The following is a 24,288-nucleotide window of genomic DNA, read 5'->3' as shown; positions in this document are numbered from 1 at the left end:
TCATGGAAATGAGTTCCATAATTTAATTCTGTACTTTGCTGCAAAGCCCTTTAATCTGTCCTGAATTTTCCTCCAATCAGCTTCATGGGAAGACCATGAGTGCCAGGGCTGAGAGAGAAGGGGGAAATGTCTCCCTACAGCAGACATAATTTTGTACCCCTCTCTTATGTCTCCCCTTACTTACTTGCTTCCTAAGCTAAACAGCCCCAGATATTGTAACTTTTCCTCATGGGGCAGTGCTCCAGTGCCCTGATCAGTTTAGTTGCCCCTTTCTGCACTTTTCCAGCTCTGCAATATCTTCTTTTTAGGTTTGCTAACCAGAACAGTACACCATATTCTAAGTGTGGTTGCACCATAGATTTTATAGGGGGATTAAGATATTGGCAATTTTATTTCCATTTTTTTTTCCTAATTACACCAAGCCTGGGATTTCCCTTTCTCACAGCAGCTGTGCATGTCACTGAACTCCTGCCAAACTCCCTAGATCTCTTTCTTGATCAGTCCTCACTAGCTCAGAGCTCATCAGTTCATACAGATTCATCCTTTTGGTCAGCTGTTCATCATAATGCATACACTGTGCCGGTCCATATTTGCCAGGGAGGTTCTCTGTCCTTGGTTTGCCCCTGTTTTTGTTACTATTACATTCATGGAGCTATCATTTTACAGCATTCAGCCCCTTCTCCTGGTGGCAAGGAGTTAAGTCCCCTCAGCCACTATGCCTATGTCGTAATCCAGAAGAGAGCACCCGTGTTTGCCATTTGCTCCTTCGAGGCCATTCAAACAGTCACTAATTGTATGGAGGATGCCAGGTCTGCTTTGGATCTGTGTGTCACCCTCGATCAGCAGGGCATGAGCATTTTTAGTGGAGCCTCCACACAAGGAAAGGGGATCTCTTTCCCACTGGAAACTAGCCTACATACAACCCCCTTGGAAGCACTGCTCTGGCCTTTGGGCCTAAGCACTTAATTTGGGCTGGGAAACCTGTTGCCTTCCAGATGCTGTTGATCAGCAACTTCTCTCATCTATTACCATTGGGCTTGCTTGCTGAGGCTGATGGAAGTTGAAGTCCAACATTTGAAGAGCCACAAATTCCCAACCCTTGCATTAAATCAAAGCAAGGAAACACTTGGTTGATTTAGTCTTCCACACCCACCCCTGGTGCCCTGAACCTTCAGGTTGGGTCAGGCTACACATCTGAACTAGTAAGAGAATGTAAAATGCATTGCTCATGTTATGATTCCTTTCTTATTTCAGCAACCTTGACACTGAAGAACTGTTTGGTAAGTGAATTTTAAATTGAATGAGGAAGCCCAATTCATCACTTTTGGATGTGTCACAGACTTGTGGATTTGGGCAAAGGGAACCTTTGGTCCCATTAGCTAATGATAGAAAATGCAAGTGCCAAGAACTCTTAGGGAAGTTGTGAAGGTCTGATAAAACTTTACCATAAATGTGAAGGGTGACTAGAATTACCTTGTGATGTGGCCCTCATCCTAATTTCACAGTTCTTGGCAAGCAATCAGTTTGGGCCTCCTACATGGAGGAAGGAAGGAATGAGGGGGAGAAAAGGGGCTGGTAAAATGAGACAAAGAGGAGTAGCTTTGAAAGGGAAACTCACACCTCTTCTGGCTCTGTCCATCCCCACTATAAGCTTCAGCCCTTCAGCCATGAGGAAATAGGCTCTCAGCAGAAGAAAGAAAGCCTGGCCCTGCTGCATCAAATATGGCACCTGCTTGAGGTTCATCCCATTTCTTTGTTTTTTAACCATTTCAGGTGTTTCCTTGCTTTTGCTCTAATAAACCCACAGCTTTTGTGCAAACATGGGATGGCTTGAGGATTTACCACATTTTGCCCAATACCAGGTTGGACTTCCACAGCAATGTGGGAGCAGGGAAGTCTTCTACTGGAAACCAGACCCTTATTCTTCTTGTTATACTTTTATTTGATTCATAGACACTTATATACTTTAAAAGACCAGGCTCTTTCCACCTCGACTTGAACTGTGAATTTCTATTCCTTTTAGAATATTTTTCCCAGCACCTGGGAGAATATGAGAATGTGCTGTCAGCTTTGGAAGACCTCAACGTATCCATACTGAAGGCAATGGACACCACAAAGGAAGTAGGAGACAGTTTTAATGTTGCTTTTCTTTCCAGTTTTCTGGCAAGGCAAATTCCCATGTGCTAAGAACCACAGTGTGAAAATTGATTTGTGAGAAAATATTTGTCCTTGTCTGTATTGGGTGGTGGGAAAAGGTGCAGGGCAAAAAAAAAAAAAAAGCTCAAGCATAGGTTAGAGCCTTTCTACGTGACATCTTTATTTTTCACTTACTGTGGTTTGCAGGTACTTTACGCATTGGCAACATCCTCCAGGGTGTCTCCAGGTTTTGCAATCACGTCCATTGCTTTGTTAATGGGCGTGAGGTGTCATGGGAACAATGCCAAGCCTTGCATTAGGTCCATAAGTCCCTAAGTTTGAAGGCAGAAAGAACTGCATTGTTTGAAATGTTTTTGAAAGTCTGCTTCTTTTCCAATGAAGGGATTAAAGTTACATTAGAAAAACATGTTTGGCTAATGCCTTGTTGTTGTGTTACTGAAGTGGAACATTCAAGGTACCCAGTGAAAGCCTTGTATATTTAGAGTGCAGTGTCTGGGGAGGGGAAGGAGATGGGAAGAAATGTGGCATATAAATCCCATTATTTCTTTCCTGGAGATGTGCTGCTGTGAGTCATTTCTGTTGCAAAATAGAACTGTGACTAGATTAACAATTGGTCTGAGAGAGACTTTTCTTGCATCTGTCAGGTTACAATTTGCCTGATCAAAGTAGAAAGGGGGAGAATTGTGCTTAACCATCTCATCATCTGGCTTCCAAAACAAAAGTATTAAAAATTGAACTCTCAAAGCCATGAAAGTGAAGAAGCATCTTGCATCCCATTATCTTTATCTACCTTGTGTTTTTGTAAGTTTTGTACTCCAATACAAACCCAAATAAACAGCACAAAACTGCTTGCTGCAACCATCAAAGGTGCACTTCATATTGCATTTTGGGGGCCCAGACCTTCTGAATCAGTGCACACATTTTAAAATGTGAGTGTGTGTTGCAGATCCTTTCACAAAATGGATGCCATTGGCTGGATCTGCCCTTTCACAAAATGGCCACAGTTGTGGCCATGTCACGAAACACTTTATTTCCCAGAAGACAAACTGGGGAGCCTAAGAGAAGACTTGAGGTTGAGTTCCAAAACACAAAAGATGCAATTCTTTTGGCTGCCACTAACCATCTGAATTTAGAAGGTTAAAGGCACCCAGTTAAGTGTAGGAGGAGTGTGGAGGTGAGTTGCCTCCACCCTCTTCTTGCTCTCAAAAACATTAGAAGGCCAATTTCAGTTGTCTAAAAGCTTTCCCCTCCTTGCAAGGAGGAGAGGCTGAGACACCACCTGGATCTGGTAGAAGCTGCTGGTGCATGACTCCTTCCCAGCCCCCAAAAACCTCCTCAGCACTTATCTTGAAGATGGTCTTCTGTTTTTGAGGCATGGAAAGAACAGCTAGCAGGGAGGGAACAGCTGGATGAGCCAGGGAGGTGATCAGTGCCTCTAAGAGGGAGGGTTTCATGCTGCCTTAAAGAGGTGGTGGTGAGGGTTAGGGGCACTGATCTGGACCCTCTCAGACTGAAATAGCTTTAGGCCAAACAGGCAATGGGCAATGTTTCCTGGGAAATGGCTTTGAATGGGTGCAGACAACCACGGCTGTCATTCTTGAATGAGATTGATTATCCGAATCCATTTCAGTCAGGGGTCATACCAGGTTTTAGTACAGAAATGCCTTTGCTCATCTGTATCATGACCTATATTGGGAAACTGTGCTGTGGTTCCACTCTTAATTGGAGGGTTGGCTCCAGAGGGTGGTAGTTGGGGGAAATTGCTAGACTTTGTGGGGATTCCAGTATGGGGTTCCTCAAGCGTCAGGCTTGTCCCTCATGCTATTCAACATCTACATTGCTGAGTGGGGTCACCTGGAGTTTTGGAGTGCACTGTCATCAGATGCTGAAGACATACAGCTCTATTCCTTTTCATCTTCAGCAGGAGAGGTTGTGGATATGCTCAGCCAGTGCCTAGTCTAGTTGCAAGAATGGATGAGATGACGGCAAACAAACTGAAGCTCAATCCAGACAAAACCAAAATGTTAAGGGGGTGGGGGAAGCTCCTGACTTTGTGGATGATAATCAACTGATTCTGGATGGAGTTGCAGTCTCCTTGAAGGAGCAGGTTTGTAGGTTTCAGGTGCTCATCGAGTCACCTTTGTCACTTGAAGCCCTGGTGGTCTCAGTGGCATGGAGTGCCTTCCACCAGCTTCAGCCCATCTATGCCCCCTATCTGGACGGGGATAACCTGTCTTCAGTAATTAATCTATGCTCTCATAATCACTAAAGAGGATTACAGTAATGTGCTCTATATGGGGCTGCCCTTGATTCAGAAATGGCAGTTTCTGCAAAATGCAGCAGCCAGATTAATAACTGACAATGTGAATGTATTACTAGTTCTGGCCTGCCTGCAATGGCTTCCTGTATGTGTCCAAGCAGAATTCAAGGTGCTGGTTTGGATCTATAAAGCCCTTCAAAGCTTGCAACCACAATACCAGATGGATCGTTTTCCCAATATACCAGACACTACCTTCAACATCTGAGGTCTTCCTCCAAATGCCAAGGGAGTCTTAGTTGGTGACAACAAGGTAGCCCCCAAATTATGGAATGAGCACCCCACTAAGGCCCACATGGCACCAACTGCACTATCTTTTGAGGATAAGGTCAAGATTGTGTTTTTGACCAAGGCATTTACCAACTTCAAATATGTTGAGGTGTAGGGTATTTCCAGTAATTTGTTGTTATTTTGCTTTAGCAGCCTAGCAGGATGGCATGGTTGGGTTGTTTTAAGTTGTTAAAATTTGGTCTTAAATTTTTATTGTAATAGTATGATATTTCTACTGCTATTTTATTTTACATTGCATTTTACTATATTTATTGGCAGGTGTTTGCCACCCAAAGATCTTCAGCTTTTGGGTAGTACACAAAAAATAAAATATAATATAAAATAAAGTATAGATCTATATAAAAGTACATATGCTTAGTATAGATCCACAATAATGATTTCAGGGCCCCTGTTCTCTCTCTCTCTTTCGGCTCTGTATTTTTTTACCTGAATAGTCCTTCAGATAGAAAACGCTTTTGCTCCATGGCCATTCTAGCTGAGGACATCTGTGGTATCATATCCCAGCCTTTCCTAATGCTTGGAAAGAAGAGACGTCAATATTTAAATTCTGCTTAAGTGCACTCTGGCCCCCCCTGCAGCAGAACAGAAGTCCCACTTCCTTTTAATGGTCATCTGGTGGCACTTTCTCCTGGTGGCCATTTCCATGGGCAGTGAACTATTGGGAGTAAAGCAGGATGCAAGATGAGAATTGAAAGTTAAGTTTGGAGGAGGCTTTAATTGTCTGAAGCAATGGACAAGATGGTTCCATCTCCTTGATCCATGAGCCCTTTGAATTTAATGGAGCTTACTTCCAAGGAAGCAGGTATAGGCTTGTGCTCTCATCAAATGACAATGTTATTTCATCTCAAGGTAACCAAAAGCAGCTGTTCCCTACCCACAATAGGCTCTTATTATTTTTTCACACCCATGGTATCTATTTTAAAATGGAACATTTAATCATCATGTTAGAGTTCTGTAAAATTGTGGAACAATGTAGCCTGCCCATTGTTAGTACTTAATGTTTTTATAAGAATGGTGGACTCGGTAGGCTAGAGGTGAAAGACTCAGGAAAAATGCCAAGAACTAGAGTTGTGAGGAAAGAAATCTCAAGCTGTGAATATTGCCTCTTGTGTTCCCCCATGCATGGCAGAATAACAAAACTCCTGGGGCTCCCTTTGATTCCTTACCAGCATTTGATGCCCACAGAGTCAAGGGAAGTCGGTGATTAAATTTTGCAGTGAGCAAGAGGAAAACTTGTATGAATAGTCAGGATTGTCACATTGTGCACATAAATCAATATAGTTTTTAATATATGACACATTTTTCAATAAAAGCACATGTAATGAACTCGCCAACAGCAGCAACATTCAGTCACAATCAAAACACATCTTCTGCTGTCTCTGTGTTGGTCCAAATGGCTAAAATCACCCCCTGCCTGAAAAATGCAACTACAGACACTTCTACTAGGCAGTTACAAAATAATCATTTCTTTCCACCTTTTCCAGCCCCACAACTCTCTTTGTAATGTTTCCTAGTGCTACAAATATTCAATGCGGAACTCAATGGGAGCAAGCAGAGCCCTATAGGCAGAAAATAAAGCCATTCATCCCGCAAGAGACCTCTAGAGAGCAACTCCTTAAGTCAACCCCAACTAAAAATGCTCCACTCTCAGTCTGCTGCTGCTGCATGTGGCTTCTAGTCTACAATGTGGGGAGATGCCACTGGCCCATCTTCCTTAGCATTGCTACACTGTGCTACAATCCACAGTGGCAGGTGGGACTTCCACACTCCTACTTGGAGTTATTTGGAATCTGTATACAAAATATGTGCAATGGTGTGGCCAGGTGTGGACTTTGGGGCCAAAGTACATGTGGGGGGGGGGCACACCAGTCAGAGAGCAGCAGGTGATGAGAGCAGCAGGAACAAATGCCATTTGATTGGTGTAGTGATAAGGATGCTATGATTTCAGTGGAGTTCGGGTGTAAAATTCCAAATGCTCAGAGCTGTGTTTTAAATCAGGGTTGGCAACAGTATTGTAATGGTTGCACTAACATTCCAGAAATGCAGAAGCAGTTTTAAAGCATGGAATGGTGCTTGAACAGGGAAAGACAAATGTTGTTTATGTGCTTTGCAGCTGCCATATGTCTGTCTAATGACCTAGCTGCCCCACTGAACATGTGGCCTATCATTGAGTTATGGTTAACACACTCAAACTGCAAAAACAAAATTATTTCCCTGAACTCTGATCCTCATATATTCCAAAGGCAAGGGAGAGAGATTCCCAGTCTCTAAGAGAACAATCGTGTGATTCCCTAGACAACATCAAGACCCCAAAGAATACTTTGGAGTGCCAGATCTGAGGTCAGAGACAGACTTTGGAGCTGGGAATACATAGTCTGTCCTCCCTCCTCTCTCCCTGCAGGCAGCTTTGAAAGAAATGTACTGGTTGCCTCTCTGTGGTTGGGAATGCCGCTGGGAGAGGGATTAGAGCAGACACTGTGGGAGTGGTGAAGAGTGGAGACTGCACTTTGTGAGATATCCTGCTCCTCTGAAGCTTCCTTCTCTCCGCCACCAAAGTGGGCCAGCGGAAAATGGCAGAAACAGAGAGTGGGAGTAGTGGGGAGATGCAGATTGCCTACATTTATTTCTGTTTTATTGCATTTATGACCTACCTTTTTCCTGTTGTGAGGAACCTAAGGCAGCCCACACAGTCCTCCTCCACTCCATTTTATCCCTACAACAACAGAGAGTAGAAGCAGAGAGTAGAATCTGGATCTCCCAAGTCTGCAGTCCAACATTCTGACTACCACACTGGCTCTCATTCTTCTCACTTGATATAAGATCCTGGCAATTCTCCATGTTTAGAGGCTTACAGGCATCTGTGCTCTAAGGAACATTAACACGCTTTTTAAAAAATTGATGGACATACATTGTTTTGACGTGGTATGTATGCTAATCAGGATTGCCAAACTACTGACAATATTACTTAAACTATATATTGATAATTTAAAAATACATCCTCAAATTAGAGGATTAGGGAATGATGGGATTTATTTATGTGGGATGAGTAACAAATTAACTCATGCCTTTTTAAAACCTTTTAACTCCTTTCCCCTTGTAACAATTTGCTACATTTTAACCAGCTCCTTTGATGTACTTTATTATATTTCCCACCCTTTCATATATGAAAGACAGATTGCCTGTCTTCCAATGTGAGGTTCTTCCAAAAGTTTCTCACCCTAAATCTTTAAGATAGGGTGGTATAGGAAACTAAAAAAACCCTCCCTGAATGTAGTAGCATGTCCCAAGTACCTCTTCAGAATTTCTGATCCAGGGAGACATCTCATCTGTAATGTTTACAGAATGTGAACATCTTTTGATCATCTATCATTGAGAAACATCATTTATATCATCAGTCCTCATGTAGATCTTTAGATAATGGCTTTGTTTTGTTTTGGTTAGAGACCATTGGTTACAAAAAAACAGGAGTTTGAAGGTGATTATTTCAAACAGGCAGATGTCTGCAGTAGCATTTGAATTTCATTGCCCATTCTGGAAATATTCTCACGGATAGCTCTAGCCTCTTGTTATGGAGAATCAAAGCTTCCAGCTATAAAATTAGGTCTGCCAGATGCAGCAGCTTTAATCCAATTAGAGGAGCCATGTCAAATAATTTAGGGGGAGGAAGAAATTAACCTTCCTGATACAAATGAGTTCTGTCGCTTTCAAAGGGCCATCACAAATGTTTTCACACAGAGCTAGTGTCAGCTTCAGTGTGGTATCAAGGGGAGTGACAGATAATTTATTCTGCCAGGATTTTCTCTGTTAGTCTTAGAAATAGCAGCTATTTTGATTGGTGATATCATAGGACTGATTAATGTTCATGGATGCTAAGTACATGTGGGCGATGACTTTAATGCCTCCCAATAGGCAATTAACATGGATGATTCATGGGGATTTCAACAACTGTTTGATCTTCCAGCAAGAACAGAACAAGCTGAATAGCTTGTTCTTCTGGCTTAGCAAAAACATTTGATGTGCAGTATCTTGAGAGATGAATCTATGGTAACAAGCAGGCTTATGGCAGGGTCAGAAAAGGAATTACTAAAGCCAGACTACTTGAAAGACTGCCTTTTCCTTTCTGGCCCTGCCCACTCCTTATGATCTTCTGGAAAACTCTTCTTTCAAGTGTCACCATCAAAAGCCTTTTGGGTGGCAGTATGTGAGAAGACCTTTTTGGTGGCCTCTCCCAGGCTTTGGACCTCCCTCCCAAGGGAGGATGGTTTTGCTCTACTATTTTTCTGGCAGCAGGCAAAGACCACTTCATTCAAGAAGGTTGTTGGCCAGTAAGGGCATCTGTAGATTCTGCAACTGTTGTGCTTTTTAGCATTTTATTGTGTCCTATTGTTTTAAGTTGTTTTGTAAGCTACCTTGAGTGCCAGTTTGTGGTAAAAAGGTAGGGCATACCTCCAATAAATAAATTCCAAATTCTGGACTATTACTTTATTCATCACATTTAAATCTTGCCTTTCTTTCTTGAGGGAACTCAAGATATACAGTAATGAGCACAGGGCTCCCAGTCCTTCACCCTGGCAATATCTGTCTGTCTGTCTGTCTGTCTGTCTGTCTATCTATCTATTTTTCGATTTATATCCTGCCTTTTTCCTACAAAGGGCTCAAGGCAGCTTACATCTCCTCCTCCATCTTATCCCCACAACAACCCTGTGAGGTAGGTTGGGCTGAGAGTCTGTGACTGGCCCAAAGTCACCCAGTGGGCTCCATAGCTGAGCGGGGACTAGCACCCAGATCGTCTGAGTCCCAGTCCTATGCTCTTAACAACTACACCACCCTGGCTCTCTAGATCTAGACCTTAGGGTCATCAAGGTTTCTGCTTCATGTGCCTTCAGGGAATTATACAGCTGGTTGATTTCTGCAAAATGGTTATGGAATCCTATTATTTTGCAGCAGAAATCTATAACCTGTCAGACTTAAAAAAAGAAAATATAAAACCAACAGGAAATTATAAAGAGTTGTTCTATGCTCATAGCAGAAACTGTTTATATAATCATAAACCCTTCCTTTTTGGTCTGGTTGCAAAATATTCTGGTTGAATATATTTCCCTTTAATTGAGATGTTGTGGCTTTGGCTGCCATTTTAAAGGCCAGTTTACTCACTGAGCTCTACATCAGATAAAACACACTAAGATTTGGTTTCATGGCACATTTTGTATTAATCTTGTGTTTCTGCTCAAAGGACATTTTAATTGGCTGCCATTTGTTAGGGGCTTTTTTTTTTAACTTAGCCTTTAAAAGCTACCTTGGCAGCCACCCCTGGTTTTAAGGACAATGCTAAAATTAATCTCTTAGAGATAGAATTGGAAGTAGCAAGTCAAGAAATGTTTAAAAATCCAGGAGAACAAATTTCTCTGCAATAGCCTCAAAACACAGGGGATCTCTTCGTCTAGATGGAAGAAGGAAACCTAAAACTGCTAGCCTGCTTTAAGAACAGACCTCGTAGTTCTCATTTTGGTGTTGGAGTAACTGAATAGTTGAGTTAGATTGAGTACAGATAGGATAGAATTTCCTGCCCCAAGAGATGCTAAGTAGAAAGACAGATGTCCAGACTAAGGAACTGAAGAGCTGCAGAAGGCAATTCTGCTTAGATGGGTAGTCTGGGCTCACAGGCACTGGGAATTCTTTAAACAATGTATTTCCTCTGGCACACTCACACTTTTCTTACAGCACACTGTTTGGAAGTAACCGATCTCTTCCCAGCTCCCAGGACCCATTGTTCCCAAAAAATACTTTAGAACCACAATCTGAACACATCTACTATAGGACTATAGATGAAGATTTGTGTACAGCTGCTAGTTTGGAGCGTACATGAACAACTGGGAAATATTAAGCTTTTCCATTCCACTGGTTTCTATTTCTTTTCTTTTTTTTTTAGAATTATCAGGAAGCTTCTAAGTTGGAACAGTTTGTGACTCGCTTTTTACTGAAAGAAACCCTGAATCAGCTACAGTCTCTCCATAACTCCCTGGAATGTGCCGTGGAAACCACAGAAGAGCAAACCCGTCAAGAAAAGGGAGATTTCCCTCCTCACCTATCACCACACAACAGTAGTCTATCACGAACTGCTCCCAGGTTGCTCAATTGTTCTAGACCTTTTGATAAAGAAATCTATTTTTCTTGTTTCAAGGATCCTAATATAAATTAAACACTGAATAAATATTTTTAAATGTCCATGCATGGGTCTCTGTTTCCTGAGTTAATTTTAAATGTGAAATTTTATGTACTTAATTGCTCCTGACAAAGGAATTCTTCATTCTGAAAAGCACTGGTCAGTTTTATAATAAAAACTAAGTGGCACCTTTGAGAACACATTCTTTTTTTACATGCTGCCCTGTTTTGGTGTGTCCCTCCTGGTTTTTGGATGCACCACATCCCAAGTACCAATGTGTATAGCATGAATGGTTGCAGCCAAGAGACTTTCACCCCCAGAACTAAATGTATGGAGACCTTCCCACCTCAGGTGCTATAAACATGGGTGCCTGGGATTAGTGCCATGTGATACCCGGGGGCAAAGCTACTCTGCACAGGCCTGCCTTTGCTCACATGGGAGATTTCCTATTTGAAATAACACTGTACTCTCAGGAGCAAGATTTTAGTGTGAGCCTACACGGAAGCCCAGCCCTCCTCTATGTCTTCCTTGCCTCCTTTCCAATGTCTGGCTTGTCCCACAGCCATTCGTTATGGACGTATTTGGTTCGCAGACTCAGAACACAGGACAATGGAAGAGGTTGCTCCTTGTAATCACTTTGTAGGGGACAACAGCTGCTGACCTTGATGCCACTGTTTTCCTGGGGCACCAGAATCACTGGCTTCAGTGCCAGCAGTTGTACTCATTCCCTTTATGCCCAGATTCGCTTTCACACACGAAGAGCTCTATGTGCTTCTGAACCAGAAATACAGTGCCAGCTCAGCTGTACTTGTGCTCTCTAAGTCAAAGACAGATCTGATGTGTGGGGGCAGTATGTACTATTCGAAGATTAATGGCATTGATTTCTAGTAATAAGTGAAAGAAAACGCCCCTGCCGAGACCACTGCCCAGCTCCGTAGACCACCACTCCCCTTGTTCTTCTGCTCCACTGTTACTAGACCTTCTCATCCTTAGGTTCTGTGGAGGGTTGTCCCCCAGCCCTCCTTGCTTTGCATTTTACTTCATTGTAGCTATTTATTTATTTATTTTATTTATTAAAACATTTCTATGCCGTCCCTTGCCGAAGCCTCTGTGTGCCACAGTTGTGACAGATCCTCAGCAGTTTAAATATTTATGAACATTATGTGATTTACAGCAGCTCAGTTAATGAAGTTGGTGTTTGAATAGGTCTAGAAACAGACTCAGAATGAAGAAAGATGCTCACAAATCCAATTGTTTTATGTACATTTTTTTCTTAAGACAAGGGCCAGCAAAGCCAGAAGTGCTCAAAATTCAGCAGCCAGGAAGACGTTTAAGTAGAAGACTCCAGAGGAATAATAGTTTTTCTCCATCCAGCCCTCTCTTTAATTCAGGTAATATCATTTAAGTATTGTATTCTATAAGTAATGTATTGTATTTTTGCTTTTCTGTGTTTTAAAATATACTGATGAAAATCAATTGTAGGCATACTTTCCTGCTGCTTACACTTAAACATCTTCTGCATCAGATCTTGTTTGTCCTGAAAAGTGCAAATATGTATGATTATAAAAAAAGAATATGTGTACTTGTTCCACTCCCAGTAGTGCGTGCATCTGATTATGATGCTGCAGGGGAAGAAAGAGACCTTTAAAAAGTGGTTTCACACAGGGAAGTGAAGAAGGAGGAATGGTTCAGCTGATCTTTCATTTCCATACCCACCATACTGCACTTCCAAGCTCCCCATCCTTTCTCTTTGTAGGGATGTAGCAGCATCCCAGTCCTGACACACAGGTCATTATCACACCTAAGATAATCATAACATATGGTCCATAGAATCTCCAAATTCTAGTCCCTGAACTATTATCTGTGTAAGCAGAAAAGCAATTTTAAAGCTGTTAATGCAGAATCAGTTACTCTGTAGCATAATAAACAATGAGCTTTGCTTACAGAAAGCATAGTTTAATTTTTCTGGCACTTTCCAACACAGTGAACCTAAAACCGCTTCATAGCCTATGGAGTCACAGACAGACTTGGGTGTATTGCCCATAATTCAGAGGGTCTTAGAACAGCAGGAATAGAGAGGAATGAAAAGATATCTATAATCTTGTCATGGAGGCATAATTGTGTAAATCAAACATCCATCATCAGCCGAATACATTGCACTGCAAGCAAAAAGGAGGAGCAACGTACACTCTGCCCACTGGACATGAAATACAAATGTGAAGGGACTGTCTATTCACTGTGAACTTCTCTGGGTATCAAGATCTGCAGAAGAGGGTCTTTTGAGGATGGCCATAGGAGCCATTTTTCAGACACACGAGAAAGGGTTTTCTCCTGAATTGCCCCCAGTCGATGAAATTAGTTTCTCAAGGACCATGACTGCCCACCCCCAGGATTTAAGAGGAGCATGAAGATGCATCTCTTCGGATGAAACATTTAAATGTGTCACTTTTGATGTTATTACTGCATTTGATGTTCTTGTTTTTATCATTTTACAGTTTGTATTATTTCAAATTGTTGTACACCAATTTGTACACAGAGCAGAGTGGTGATCTACAGAATGGTTTCTTGAATAAAAACATGAGACATCTCAACTAAGAAAGAGAATCCATCTTCATGCTTTAGGGCTCAAAGTGGTCTTTTAAAAATTTTTACTAATGCACCTCTTGTTGAGAAGAGAGTCAGGTGCCGCAAAAACAGAACTATCCAGAGATGCCTGTTTCGCCTGCTGAGGCATTGGGAACACAGAAAGCTGCCTCATATCAAGTCAGACCATTGGTCTATGTAGTTCAGTATTGTTGTCACTGGCTGACAGCAACACAGGGTCTTTTCTAGCCTTAGCTGGGAATGCCAGGGACTGAACCTGAGACACAGTGCATGCCCAGTGTGTGCCTTACCATCACTGAGCTATGGCTATTTTGCCATTTTAGCATCAATTTTGAAAAGATTCTGAAAAAGTAGGTACACCTGTGCAGTAAGAGAACCACAATGGAATCATTTCTCTGCTCTTGCAGATTGTGTCCTCCCAGTTAAATTGAAGCAACCATAACTGCAATAGGACAGCAAAGCTTGATTATTTCTAGTTTGCATTCAGAAGAAATGTGGAGTTGTAGAAATACTTATTGCAGGAAAATAATGTCCATGAGACACATTTAGGTGAGCATCAGCCAGGTTATACATTAAAGGGTCTTTCAATATTCTTATACTGTAGATGAAAGCATGCATATCACAATACATGAAGTCCTAACTTTCCACAATATTTTAATTCTGTTATTTATGTCTTACTTACTTAAGGCTGGCTGGAGGAGGACAAGCAATGGATGACCCAAATAAACAGACTCCAGAAGCTGATTGACAGGCTGGAACAGAAGGTGTGTGAGCAGCAGCCTTCCTTACTCTTCCTCTACAGCCTTTCATCATCCCATTCATCTCCCACCTTTGACTGATAATAGGACAACCGCTAAGGCTGCTGTCCTGTACACATTTGCTGGGAAGTAATTTCCAAGGAACTCAGCATATCTTACTTCTGAGTATACATATTTGCACTGCATATGAGCCAAATCACACCTTATCTTCAAGCCCCATTTTGTCACAGGCAAGCTATTTCTTTTTGCTTTGATTTAATAACCTGTAAAATTTGCTTTGGTGTGGAGCCAGGAGATGTTGATAAGAGAGATGTTTATTTCCTGAGCTGCTCAGCCAAGTAGGGAAGATGACAAATAAAAATTATACCAATAAATATACCAGACAATTACATATGTTATTTTCCTGCAGTTTTGCAAGTATATAAGCAACACTACTGGGGTTTAATTGTGAAAGACATTCCTGTTACATCTGGAATAATCACTTCATTGTGTTTCATCATAGTGATTTTTACAACATGATGTTCTTTTTTCATGTGATGAATACACATCCCAGGGAGCAAACTCACACTCAAGATGAGATTATTACCAGAAGAATAGCTTGTTTGTTAACATGTCATCATAAAATAAGGGAGACAAAGCAAGTTGCATTTGCCAGATATTTTAATAGATGAGGTTATGGTTATTTTTAACCAGTGTATCTGAAAGGTTGTAATTTTGCAAAGGGATTATGATTCCTTAGGATCTAAAAGTGCAATTGCTCCCACATTTATCTAGATATCCTTGTTTAAATTAAAAATGTCTGCATGCACAGGTGCACCTGGTTCCAGCACCCAATGCCTATCAATGAGATGGATTGTTTCCTTTTGTTTCCTGTCAATAAAGGGATACATTTTGTTTGGTATCAACAAGAGTGAATTTTACTGTAAGTCAGGAAGAAATCCTACTATGTAGGAAATGACTTTCAATGTATCTTGAAATGGTGACATTCGTTATACAAATATGTCACATTACAAGTATGTCCCTTTGAGCTAACAGATGTAATTTCTTAAAGCGTAGGCAGAGTGTAAGCATACATTTCATTAATAAGCTTGCACTTATTTATTTTTTTCTAAAATGATGTGGCCATAAAAATACTCCTAACTTGTGATCTTATATGAATTTGTGTTCATCACTAAGTATGCATATTTGGCCAGCTGTAAGTCCTATAACTCCCCAGTCAGCTAATTTGTATATCTGAATCAATAGCTAAAATAACCGAATCACCATGATTCTTCTTCATCCTTTTAATGAAATCTGGTTATGGCAGCATTAAGAGCTAATATTTGGTGCTTTTGTTTCCACTTCCGTATATCCTGCTGACAAGGATCTCAAACTTAAGCCACTAGAAGAAGAAATATCAGAAGGAAGTGCTACATCTGTAAGTGTTTCTCCCTTAGATTGTGATGTGGTGAAGGCATAGCTAGGCAGCCTCTGCGACTTGGGGGAGAAGTTCCCTTTCAGGAACTCATGAGGGGCTGCACCTCTGCCTGTTTACTGCACTCTGGACTGAGTTTGCTGACTCCCCAGTTCTTTAGCTTCAAAACAGTAACTGGGTTTAAATTCAGTAGTGGAGAGTGAGCATGAAAGACTTGTGTTGCCCATCCCTGGATTAAGATAAAGGAGTTTACACAGATAAACCACCCGTATTACTGTGGTTCTTCCAGTAGTCATCCGTATAGTCACATGGGGTTCTGTGTTTCGGCAGAGCTTTGTTCAAACCATTCTTGAGCAGAGTGGTTTTGACAAGAACCCGCTCCCTTTCTAGCTCAAAGGATGTGGGTTCCACACAGTGAGGCAGAGCTCATGAAGTTCAGTTCTTTATGCCAGTTCAGTGTTCCATATACATGGAAGAGCAGTAGGCATGACTTCTGGATAATTTATTTTGGGACTTGAGAAACTAGGGCTGTAAACATCCCCAAATTGGGACCTCCACAATCACATACTGAAATTCCAAAGGAAGAACAACATTTACTGTTACTACAATACTAGTATTATATCTATTGGATTAGATCCAGGCAGAGTCATATTTGGAATAAGCCCCACAGAAATCTATGGGATGTTTTCATTATTCATGATTTCTTTCAGTCTTATTGATTTCAGTTGGTCTTTCTTAAGTACTTATTATATGCATGCTGCTCTGTTCAAAATGGTTTGAAGGACAAGATAAAAATTTGTTAAACCTAAATTTGAAAAATCATGATTACAAAATTAATTTTGAAAAGTGAAAGTATGAACAAGAATGAAAACCAGACACTGCCATTACTGGGTATATCTTTCTTATATTGATGTACAATTTAAATGGTGAGGTTCTTTTTTATACTACAATAAATTATGTGTATGAAAATTAAAATAAGCAGTTATATTTAAATATTGTACTCCTAAAGTTAAAACACCAGGCTTTTGCAGAAATAACAATTTTAAAACCCCTCATGTTTAGAGGCTCTTCTGTGGTTAAACTCACATGTCTTTAAAACAATCCAGGCTTGTGTACAAACTAATCCTACACAAAGTATTCTATTGCCATTGTACCTTGAGGCATTAGCAAGAGACACTCTAACAGCCAGATAGCAAACCTATGTTTAGAAAATGTAGAACTTTAATGGCTCCTCACGCTACTCTTTTATCCTGTGGTTGGGAATATACTATTTAGCACTGCTTACACTGAGCAAGGCAAATTCCATAATCTCTGCCTGACCATTGACCATGCTGGCCTGGGTTTAGGGGAGTTGCAATGCAAATCCTCTGCCTCTCCTGGCTCTGTGCAGAATGGTGGGGACACTTCCCTTTCAGGCAGGGGTCTTTCTAGGCTTCCCTGATGTGCCAAGCATTGAGCCAGGGACCCTCTGCATGCCAAGCATGTCCTCTGCCACTGTGTGTTGTATTGCATTGATCCTTCTGGCCTAGGCCCCTTTACTTCCAATAACTGTGTCCATGCATGTATGTCCTCTTATCTGTGCTGCTTCTTTATAATGTTATTACTTTCTTTTTTATTTCCACAATTATATGAAGGTCTAAAACCAGGATGTGAGATAAGCTTTGTGTCACTATCCACACCTTTCCTACTGTCATCTCATAAATGGATCATCATTCACAATGTTACTGACATATTTATCTGCTGATCCTCCTGTGGCTAAAATGTCACCAGCCAAGGATGGGTGGTCACATCAGCAGGCTCAGGGAACCCTGGTAGGTGCAGAAGTACACAATGTACTTTGAAACAAACCCTCGGGCAACCCACTGAGCATCTTTCAAAGTAGGGGAGAAAACTGGAGGGACTGGGATATCCTGGAAGAGGGCATGGCTAGCAGGCACACTGAATGGAAACCCATCACACTGTGCTATTTTACTGAAGTCCTGCTTGTAATCATTTTTTTTAATTTATGCATTACATTTCTATCCCACCCCTTTCCCTCTAGCAAGGAATCCAAGGCAGCTTACCTCGCCCTCCACCTCTCCATTTCACACCCACAACAACCTGTAAGGTAAGATAGGCTGGGAGTCCATGACTGGCTCAAAGTGGCTGAAGGGGGACTAGAACTCGCATTTCCTGATTCCTAGTCCAAAACTTAAACCACTTCAGGTCTTGTCACTCCAAAAATGGAATAAAACTAACTGGATGGCAGGAGTAGGACGAGTATTTACTAAACGTATTTTCCTACTATTTTTGTCAGCACATAATGATTGTTCAGCGGCAGATGTCGGTAATAGCAGAAGAACTAGAACAGTTTCGATTTGCTCTGAAGCAGTATGTAGACACTGCCTCTTCTCAGGATGGATGTCTGCAGTGAGTACATTTATTGCTCTTGTGGATGAAAAAAGAAAGTCGCTAAAGGGATCTTCCCCTTTGAATGGGCACCAAATGTCACAAATGAACTTATGAAGCCTCGCCATAGTATGACACCACACAAGACAAATTTAGTAGTCCACAGGTCCCTTTACTTTTAATGGACATAAAGGTTTATTGTTCCAACCCAAAGAAAGCCATAAGCAACAATATTTTAGTATCACTGGAAATTGTGGAAGATGAAAAGCTAAGAAATGGGTTATTTTTTAAGTGTATGAGGGGAGCAACCATATATTCTCTGGAAACACATCCCAGGGAACCTAGGATTGTTTGGAATCCTAAGGTTGTAAATATTGCTGGAACTTATAAGGGGGAATTTAAGTTCTGATCATCTCCCCCTTGCAGCCACGGTGGAAAGAACTGCACCAGCTGCTTCTAGGGGTTGCAAATAAATTGTAAATTGGTGTCCAGCAGGGGATTGGACCCGATGGTCTTCATGGCACCTTCCAGCTCTACTATTCTTTGACCCTATGAAATACAGTCTTAGAGGGACAGAAAAGTAGGCAGGGAGGGGAAAACAGAGGCCAAGATATGTGAAATCCTATGAATCCCTGGAGGCGACCCTCCAGCCCTGGCCCAATCCTCACTAGCTGGGTCCACCTAGAGCAGCGGTGGCGAACCTATGGCATGTGTGCCACAGCGGGCACACAGAGCCCTCTCTGTTGGCATGCAAGCCAAGTCGCCCCAGCATCGCCCCAGCAGCTGAGCGGCGGATAGCAGCGCACATAGGGGCCATGCGCACTCTTGGAAAGGAGTAGTGGCGCCAGGCAATGATGTCATGAGCCATGACTCATTAGCCACGACTCGTCCGAGCTTTCGCATGGCCTGTCAGTGAGCTGCCAATATATTTGCTTGGACAGGCTGTGAGTTGTTTTTTCTAAACTAAAAGTTCAGTATTCAGGTTTTATTGCAGTGTTGGCACTTTGCAATAAATAAGGCAGTTTGGGTTGCAGTTTGGGCACCCGGTCTCTGAAAGTTTCACCATCACTGACCTAGAGGATAACTACATAAAAGGAGGATGGAGGAGCAAGAAGAATCTTTGCCATACTTCTCATTCTGCCAGCAGATGCTAGGTAGGGCATGGGATACATGGAAGCCTTCAGTACTGGAGGCTCCCTCCTAAGGCACAATCTTATGCATGTTTAAGACAGAAATAAGTAAGTCCTGGTAGTTGTAGTGATTTTTCCATCTCACCATGCACTGAATTGCATCCTAAGTCTGAAATCCTTAACGCTATTACTAGGGAGGAAGTCCCACTGAACACCATGGAACTTACCTGAGTAAATATGCATAGAACTGTGCTGTAAATTTCTAAGTTCTGAACTAAAACAAACAAATTCAACTATTCAATACATCAGGAACTTGACTGAATCATTCATGTGCTGTTATCTTCTTCAGTGCCAAAAGGCTATCAAAATTGTAGACTAGCTATATGGGTACTATTGTGTGGGATGTATTTAAGTCTCTCTCACACACCTCTCTAGGAAGAGAGTACTGACTGCTTTTACTCCTTTCTGCATGTCTCTCTGGGGTATCCTGATAATTTCTTTCGATGGTTGTTGTTGCAAAGTAAATCATTCAAAGCTAAACAACCAGTATGGAGTTGTTTTGGTTACAGATTTGCATCAGGCAAAAAAAAAAAAAGGAGAGGATATGCACATTTTAAAGCTGGTTGCAATTTGTGCTTGGTTTTGTTTGAGTGCAAGAGGCTGTGAGACTTTGGCTGATCTTTTGTTACAGTTTAGCTCTAAGTAAACAGCTCTGGTTTTGAAAGTTCAGGAACTGACCCTTCGGGATAAATACTTGCCCAATAGGTCAAATTCTGGTTGCTGCTTGCCCCACGCACTGGTGAAGCAGGGTTATGGAACAGTGACCAGAAGACAAAATAATTAGCTGAGACAAACTGATATATAATAGCAAAGTAAACTGATTACTTCATGATGCCTCTAGCTATCCTCCTGCTAGTTAATACTATCCATCATATCAGGGCCACAGCAAATGAAGCAACTGATTAATTTAAATAGCAATTTCTAGTAGCTTCAGAGTGAGTGGAGAATCTAATTTCAAATAAAGTAACTGCAGAGCTAAGTCAATAAAAGTGATGCTCCTGCCACCCTGAGAAGAAATGATCTACTAAGATCCAAACATATTCAGTACTGATGGGTGATCCTGTCTGTTGCTCATATATAACTGCTATAGATTGGGAAGAGGGAAAAACTGTTACTAGTATCTGGGAATTGCCCCAAAATACAATGTGAATAAAAGAATGGAGATGGAAATGAAAAGCAGACAATTACAATAAATCAACAGTTCTATCAGGAACAATGACCAACCTAGCAGACAAACAGAACTGCACATAACCTGATGAGCAGGGAAGTAAGAAAGGGGCAGTTCTGCCTTACCAGGGGATAAGCAAAACTTGAGCTAATTCAGGTTCTTTGAGCTTATTCTCAAGCATAAGTTTGCCTTATTCTCACTTCCAGTTGCAAGCCGTTTTGTTTCTTAAGTCATGTCCAAATACATCCTTCTCCCCAGGGTTTAAAGCGTGAAAATGAGCATTTATCTATTTTTCAAACTCTTGTTACAGACTCAGGAATGTGCCAGCTTTGTTTGTAACGTGTAATTGAATTAAGGGCTATAAACAGGGCAAGTTTTGGTCACAAACTATGACAAAATTCTTGCACAGCTCCACACCTTTCTTGAAGCACTGTGTTCCACAAGTACATGGTGCCATCTGCTGGTCCCTTTCAGATACGACCATTTTGCATATTTGATTATCTGGCTTAAAATGAATAAAACCTAAATAGGATGCTAATATGGAGAGACCCAGTCTCTCCTGGGTCCATCCTCTGCCCCACTCATCTGTTCCAAATAGGATTTTGTCCTTTTTATTTACAGTAAAAAATAACCAGATTTCTATATGCATTTATTTTCCTGTTTAAAATTGCAGCCTCTCTGCTAAGTTAGATGTATTCAACTGACTCCTGCACTATGCCCAGGAAACCCTGGTTTCTTGCTGTGCAAATGAGCTGTGTGAGCCATGGGCACCTTTGCTTCTCCCTCCCTTTTAGACCTGTGAGGTCTTTTCCATGTTGCTTCAACTCCCAAAACTGTTGTGTGTTTAAAAGGGAAAACATCTTTTGATTTCTTCTCTGTGGGCATACAAAATGAGGCAGGGGGGAGAGCATATTGAGCCAAAAGCCTGCCCTAACTCGTTCTCATGGTAGGAAATGAGTATTTTCCCTTATGTTTGAACTGGGCCTAACACATACGCTGCTTTCTATCAGTCAAATTAATTCTTTCCTTCATCCTTTAGTGTTTCCATTCAGAAGATTTCAAGAGAATCCCGCTTCATTATTTATGAATTTTGGGAGAACAATGCCTGGAACAGGTACATAGATTGCCATATGTATTTCTGCTTCTGGGTAGAGTTGTAAATAAAGGTTTGAAAACAATCTTTATCTAAACTCTTCTTAGAACTGTAGCTTGATTTTCCAAAATATTAATATTTATCAGCACCATCAAGCTCAGGGGTGGGGTAAGGGACAGGATTAATTATATTGCTTGTCCATTTTTCATTTTTCTTTTGTTAATCAGTTAAATGCTCAAATTATTAATAGATCCAGTTTCCTGCAGGATATCAAGCTTACATTCTAGTTGTACTGATTTCTAAGAGGTTATTCAGAATAAAGATGTTCATAACACTGGTAAAGGCTCATAAGTAAGAGATGAAAGCATGCTTTCAGTCCTGATAGATCTGAAAAGGGATCTGAAAAAGGAAAAAGCACAGATGCATCAAAGCTCTGAAAACCTGCTTTAGTATAAAGAGCTTTCCTGGGAAAAAATCACACTTACCAGTGACTGCTCAACATGTAATGAACACCGGTCGCCAAGGAGCTTTTTAACAGACATGGAAAAAGAAACCCAGTGATAGTACAAATTCCAACACTCCCTGTGCCCCAGACAGAGGTGCCATCATCATAATCAGTACCTCTAAATGAGCTGTAACTGGTCATGAGCCCAGTAATTGTGTGAATGAGAAGCATTCCTATCTGAACAGATGGATAGAAGTGTTGTCAATGTTTATTTTATTTCTATACCACCCTGTAGCCAAAGCTCCCTGGGTAGTTTATTAATCACAGGTAACTCAACAGTGCATATTTTATCCAACAATCAGACAATGTCACACAGGATTTGGAGACCTGTAAGCCCACCCCCTTTAAATGAATTGATATAGGGGGGAAAAGACTAAAAACAATGTTATTTATTTCTACAGTCACCTGCAGACAAACTACAGCAAGATATTCCAAAGGATTAATGTGGATTGCCTGAAAACTCCAGAACACATTACAACTATGCTAGTGCCTGGTAATTCTTGCATTTTATAAGTTTTCTATGTAAAAAAGCTCTCCCCCTTGTTCTCTCCCCCCCCCCCCCCCCCCTTACAACCCCTTTTCCATTTCAGGGATGGCAGAGGAACATTCAGTTAGGAATTTCCTGCTTATCCATCAGTAGTCTCTTTACAACAACATGAACAGTCCTTCAAAAATAAGGCCAAGTGCAGTCAATTAGGTTCATTTCCAAGTAAATTCTGTTACAGCTTTCTCCTTAAGACTTACCAGGCATGAGCTCTGTTTAAAACAATGGCTCTTGCTTCTAAGCCCATAGGACTGCAGTATTAGGATTGCAGAGGAACACAGAAAGCTGTCTTGGACTGAATCAGACCAATGGCCCATCTAGGCCAGTACTGTTCATAGTGAAAGGTAGTAGCTCTCCAGGCCTTCAGGGGGGAGATGCTAGGACTGAACCTGGAACTTTGCACAAGCGAAGTAGGATCTCTTCCAGAGCTACAGCTTGCTTGCTTGCTTATTTATTTACAACATTTGTATGCCGTCCTTCACTATCATATCTCAGGATGGCTTACAAGATTAGAAGCAAAACTACAGAACAATGGATAAAACAGTACAATAAAATTATCAAATAAATCCAATCAAAACAAAAGCGACTGTAAAACAGTAAAAATACTAATTTTTAAAATAACAAATAAAAAGTTTTAACCTGGCGCTGAAAAGAGTTTAGGCTCAGCACCAGGCAAACCTCACTGGGGAGCGTATTCCATAATCTGGGTGCCAGCACACAGAAGGCCCTGTTCCGAGTAAATTCTCAGAGCAGAACCTATATAGCAAAGGTTATAGCAAAGCCTTTTGTGAACAGTGAATTCATCTGCATGGATGCTTTTAAAACAGTTGACAAATGAACTGCAATTGGCCGAGGAATGTTAGGAGTTACTGATCTGAGGAGGAGCTGGGACTTACTGGCTGAGGAATAGCTTGCTTGGGAATGCTGGGAGTTGTAGAACTTTTCTTCTGTCCAATCAGGCACATGATAGTGCCCTTAAGGTCTTAGGGTTAGGACTAAACATTAAACACACCACATTAAAGATATGGCATGCAGCTGAGCCTCACTTTCCTTTTTTACCTCTATATAAGTGCCAGGGACCTTGCTTTGGATTGGAACCACAGTCTTCAGATAGGGAAGCTTTGAAAACCACTCTACCAATGTTCTTCTTCTCCCCTAAATTCTCCCTGCCCCATCCCTGCACATAAAGAGTGACAGGGGTTTTTTTCCTCTGGATCCACAATTGTCGCTCAAGTCTCAGGTGGACTCAGGGGTACAAAGCATCTTCTATCAGCTTAGGCTGATTTGCCAGTTATTACCCTATTGGGACAGAGCCCAGTAACAGTGATCTGTGCTCTGGTAACCTCTTGTTTGGATTGCTGTAATGGGCTCTACATGGGACTGCCTTTGAACATGGCCCAGAAACTTCAACTGATTCAAAACCACAGCCATTGATGGGGACTGGCCCACAAAAATCACATCATGCCAGTCCAGCTGCACTGACTGCCAGCTGAAATCTGGACCCAATTCAAAGTGCTTGTACTAACATTTAAAGCCCTAAACAGTTTTGGGTCAGGCTGTCTGGAGGAATGCCTTTTCCCATATGTACCTATCCAGGCCTTAAGGATTCTCAGGGGTCCTTCTCAAGGAGACCCCTGGGAAGTAAGGAGAATAATAACTAGGAGAAGCACCTTCTTGGTCGTGGCACCCCATCTTT

At 41.4% G+C, this 24,288-nt stretch overlaps 1 protein-coding gene across 1 annotated transcript in view; it reads left to right on the top strand.

Moving 5' to 3' along the window:
* Positions 1 to 24,288, top strand: part of NECAB1 (N-terminal EF-hand calcium binding protein 1) — a 41,112-nt gene that overhangs the window by 12,553 nt on the left and 4,271 nt on the right. The window contains exons 5-13 of the mRNA XM_044424326.1: positions 1,255 to 1,280; positions 2,024 to 2,121; positions 10,695 to 10,866; positions 12,212 to 12,319; positions 14,220 to 14,296; positions 15,654 to 15,707; positions 18,001 to 18,113; positions 21,490 to 21,564; positions 22,450 to 22,541. Coding sequence (XP_044280261.1) covers positions 1,255 to 1,280; positions 2,024 to 2,121; positions 10,695 to 10,866; positions 12,212 to 12,319; positions 14,220 to 14,296; positions 15,654 to 15,707; positions 18,001 to 18,113; positions 21,490 to 21,564; positions 22,450 to 22,541 — 815 coding nt within the window. The remainder of the gene's footprint in view (positions 1 to 1,254; positions 1,281 to 2,023; positions 2,122 to 10,694; positions 10,867 to 12,211; positions 12,320 to 14,219; positions 14,297 to 15,653; positions 15,708 to 18,000; positions 18,114 to 21,489; positions 21,565 to 22,449; positions 22,542 to 24,288) is intronic.

This window comes from Varanus komodoensis, unplaced genomic scaffold, assembly GCF_004798865.1.
Source record: "Varanus komodoensis strain SLA01 unplaced genomic scaffold, ASM479886v1 scaffold14_1, whole genome shotgun sequence".
Taxonomy (NCBI): Eukaryota; Metazoa; Chordata; class Lepidosauria; order Squamata; family Varanidae; genus Varanus; species Varanus komodoensis.
The sequence above is the reverse complement of the archived record's forward strand: the minus strand, read 5'-3'. Positions and strand labels throughout refer to the sequence as shown.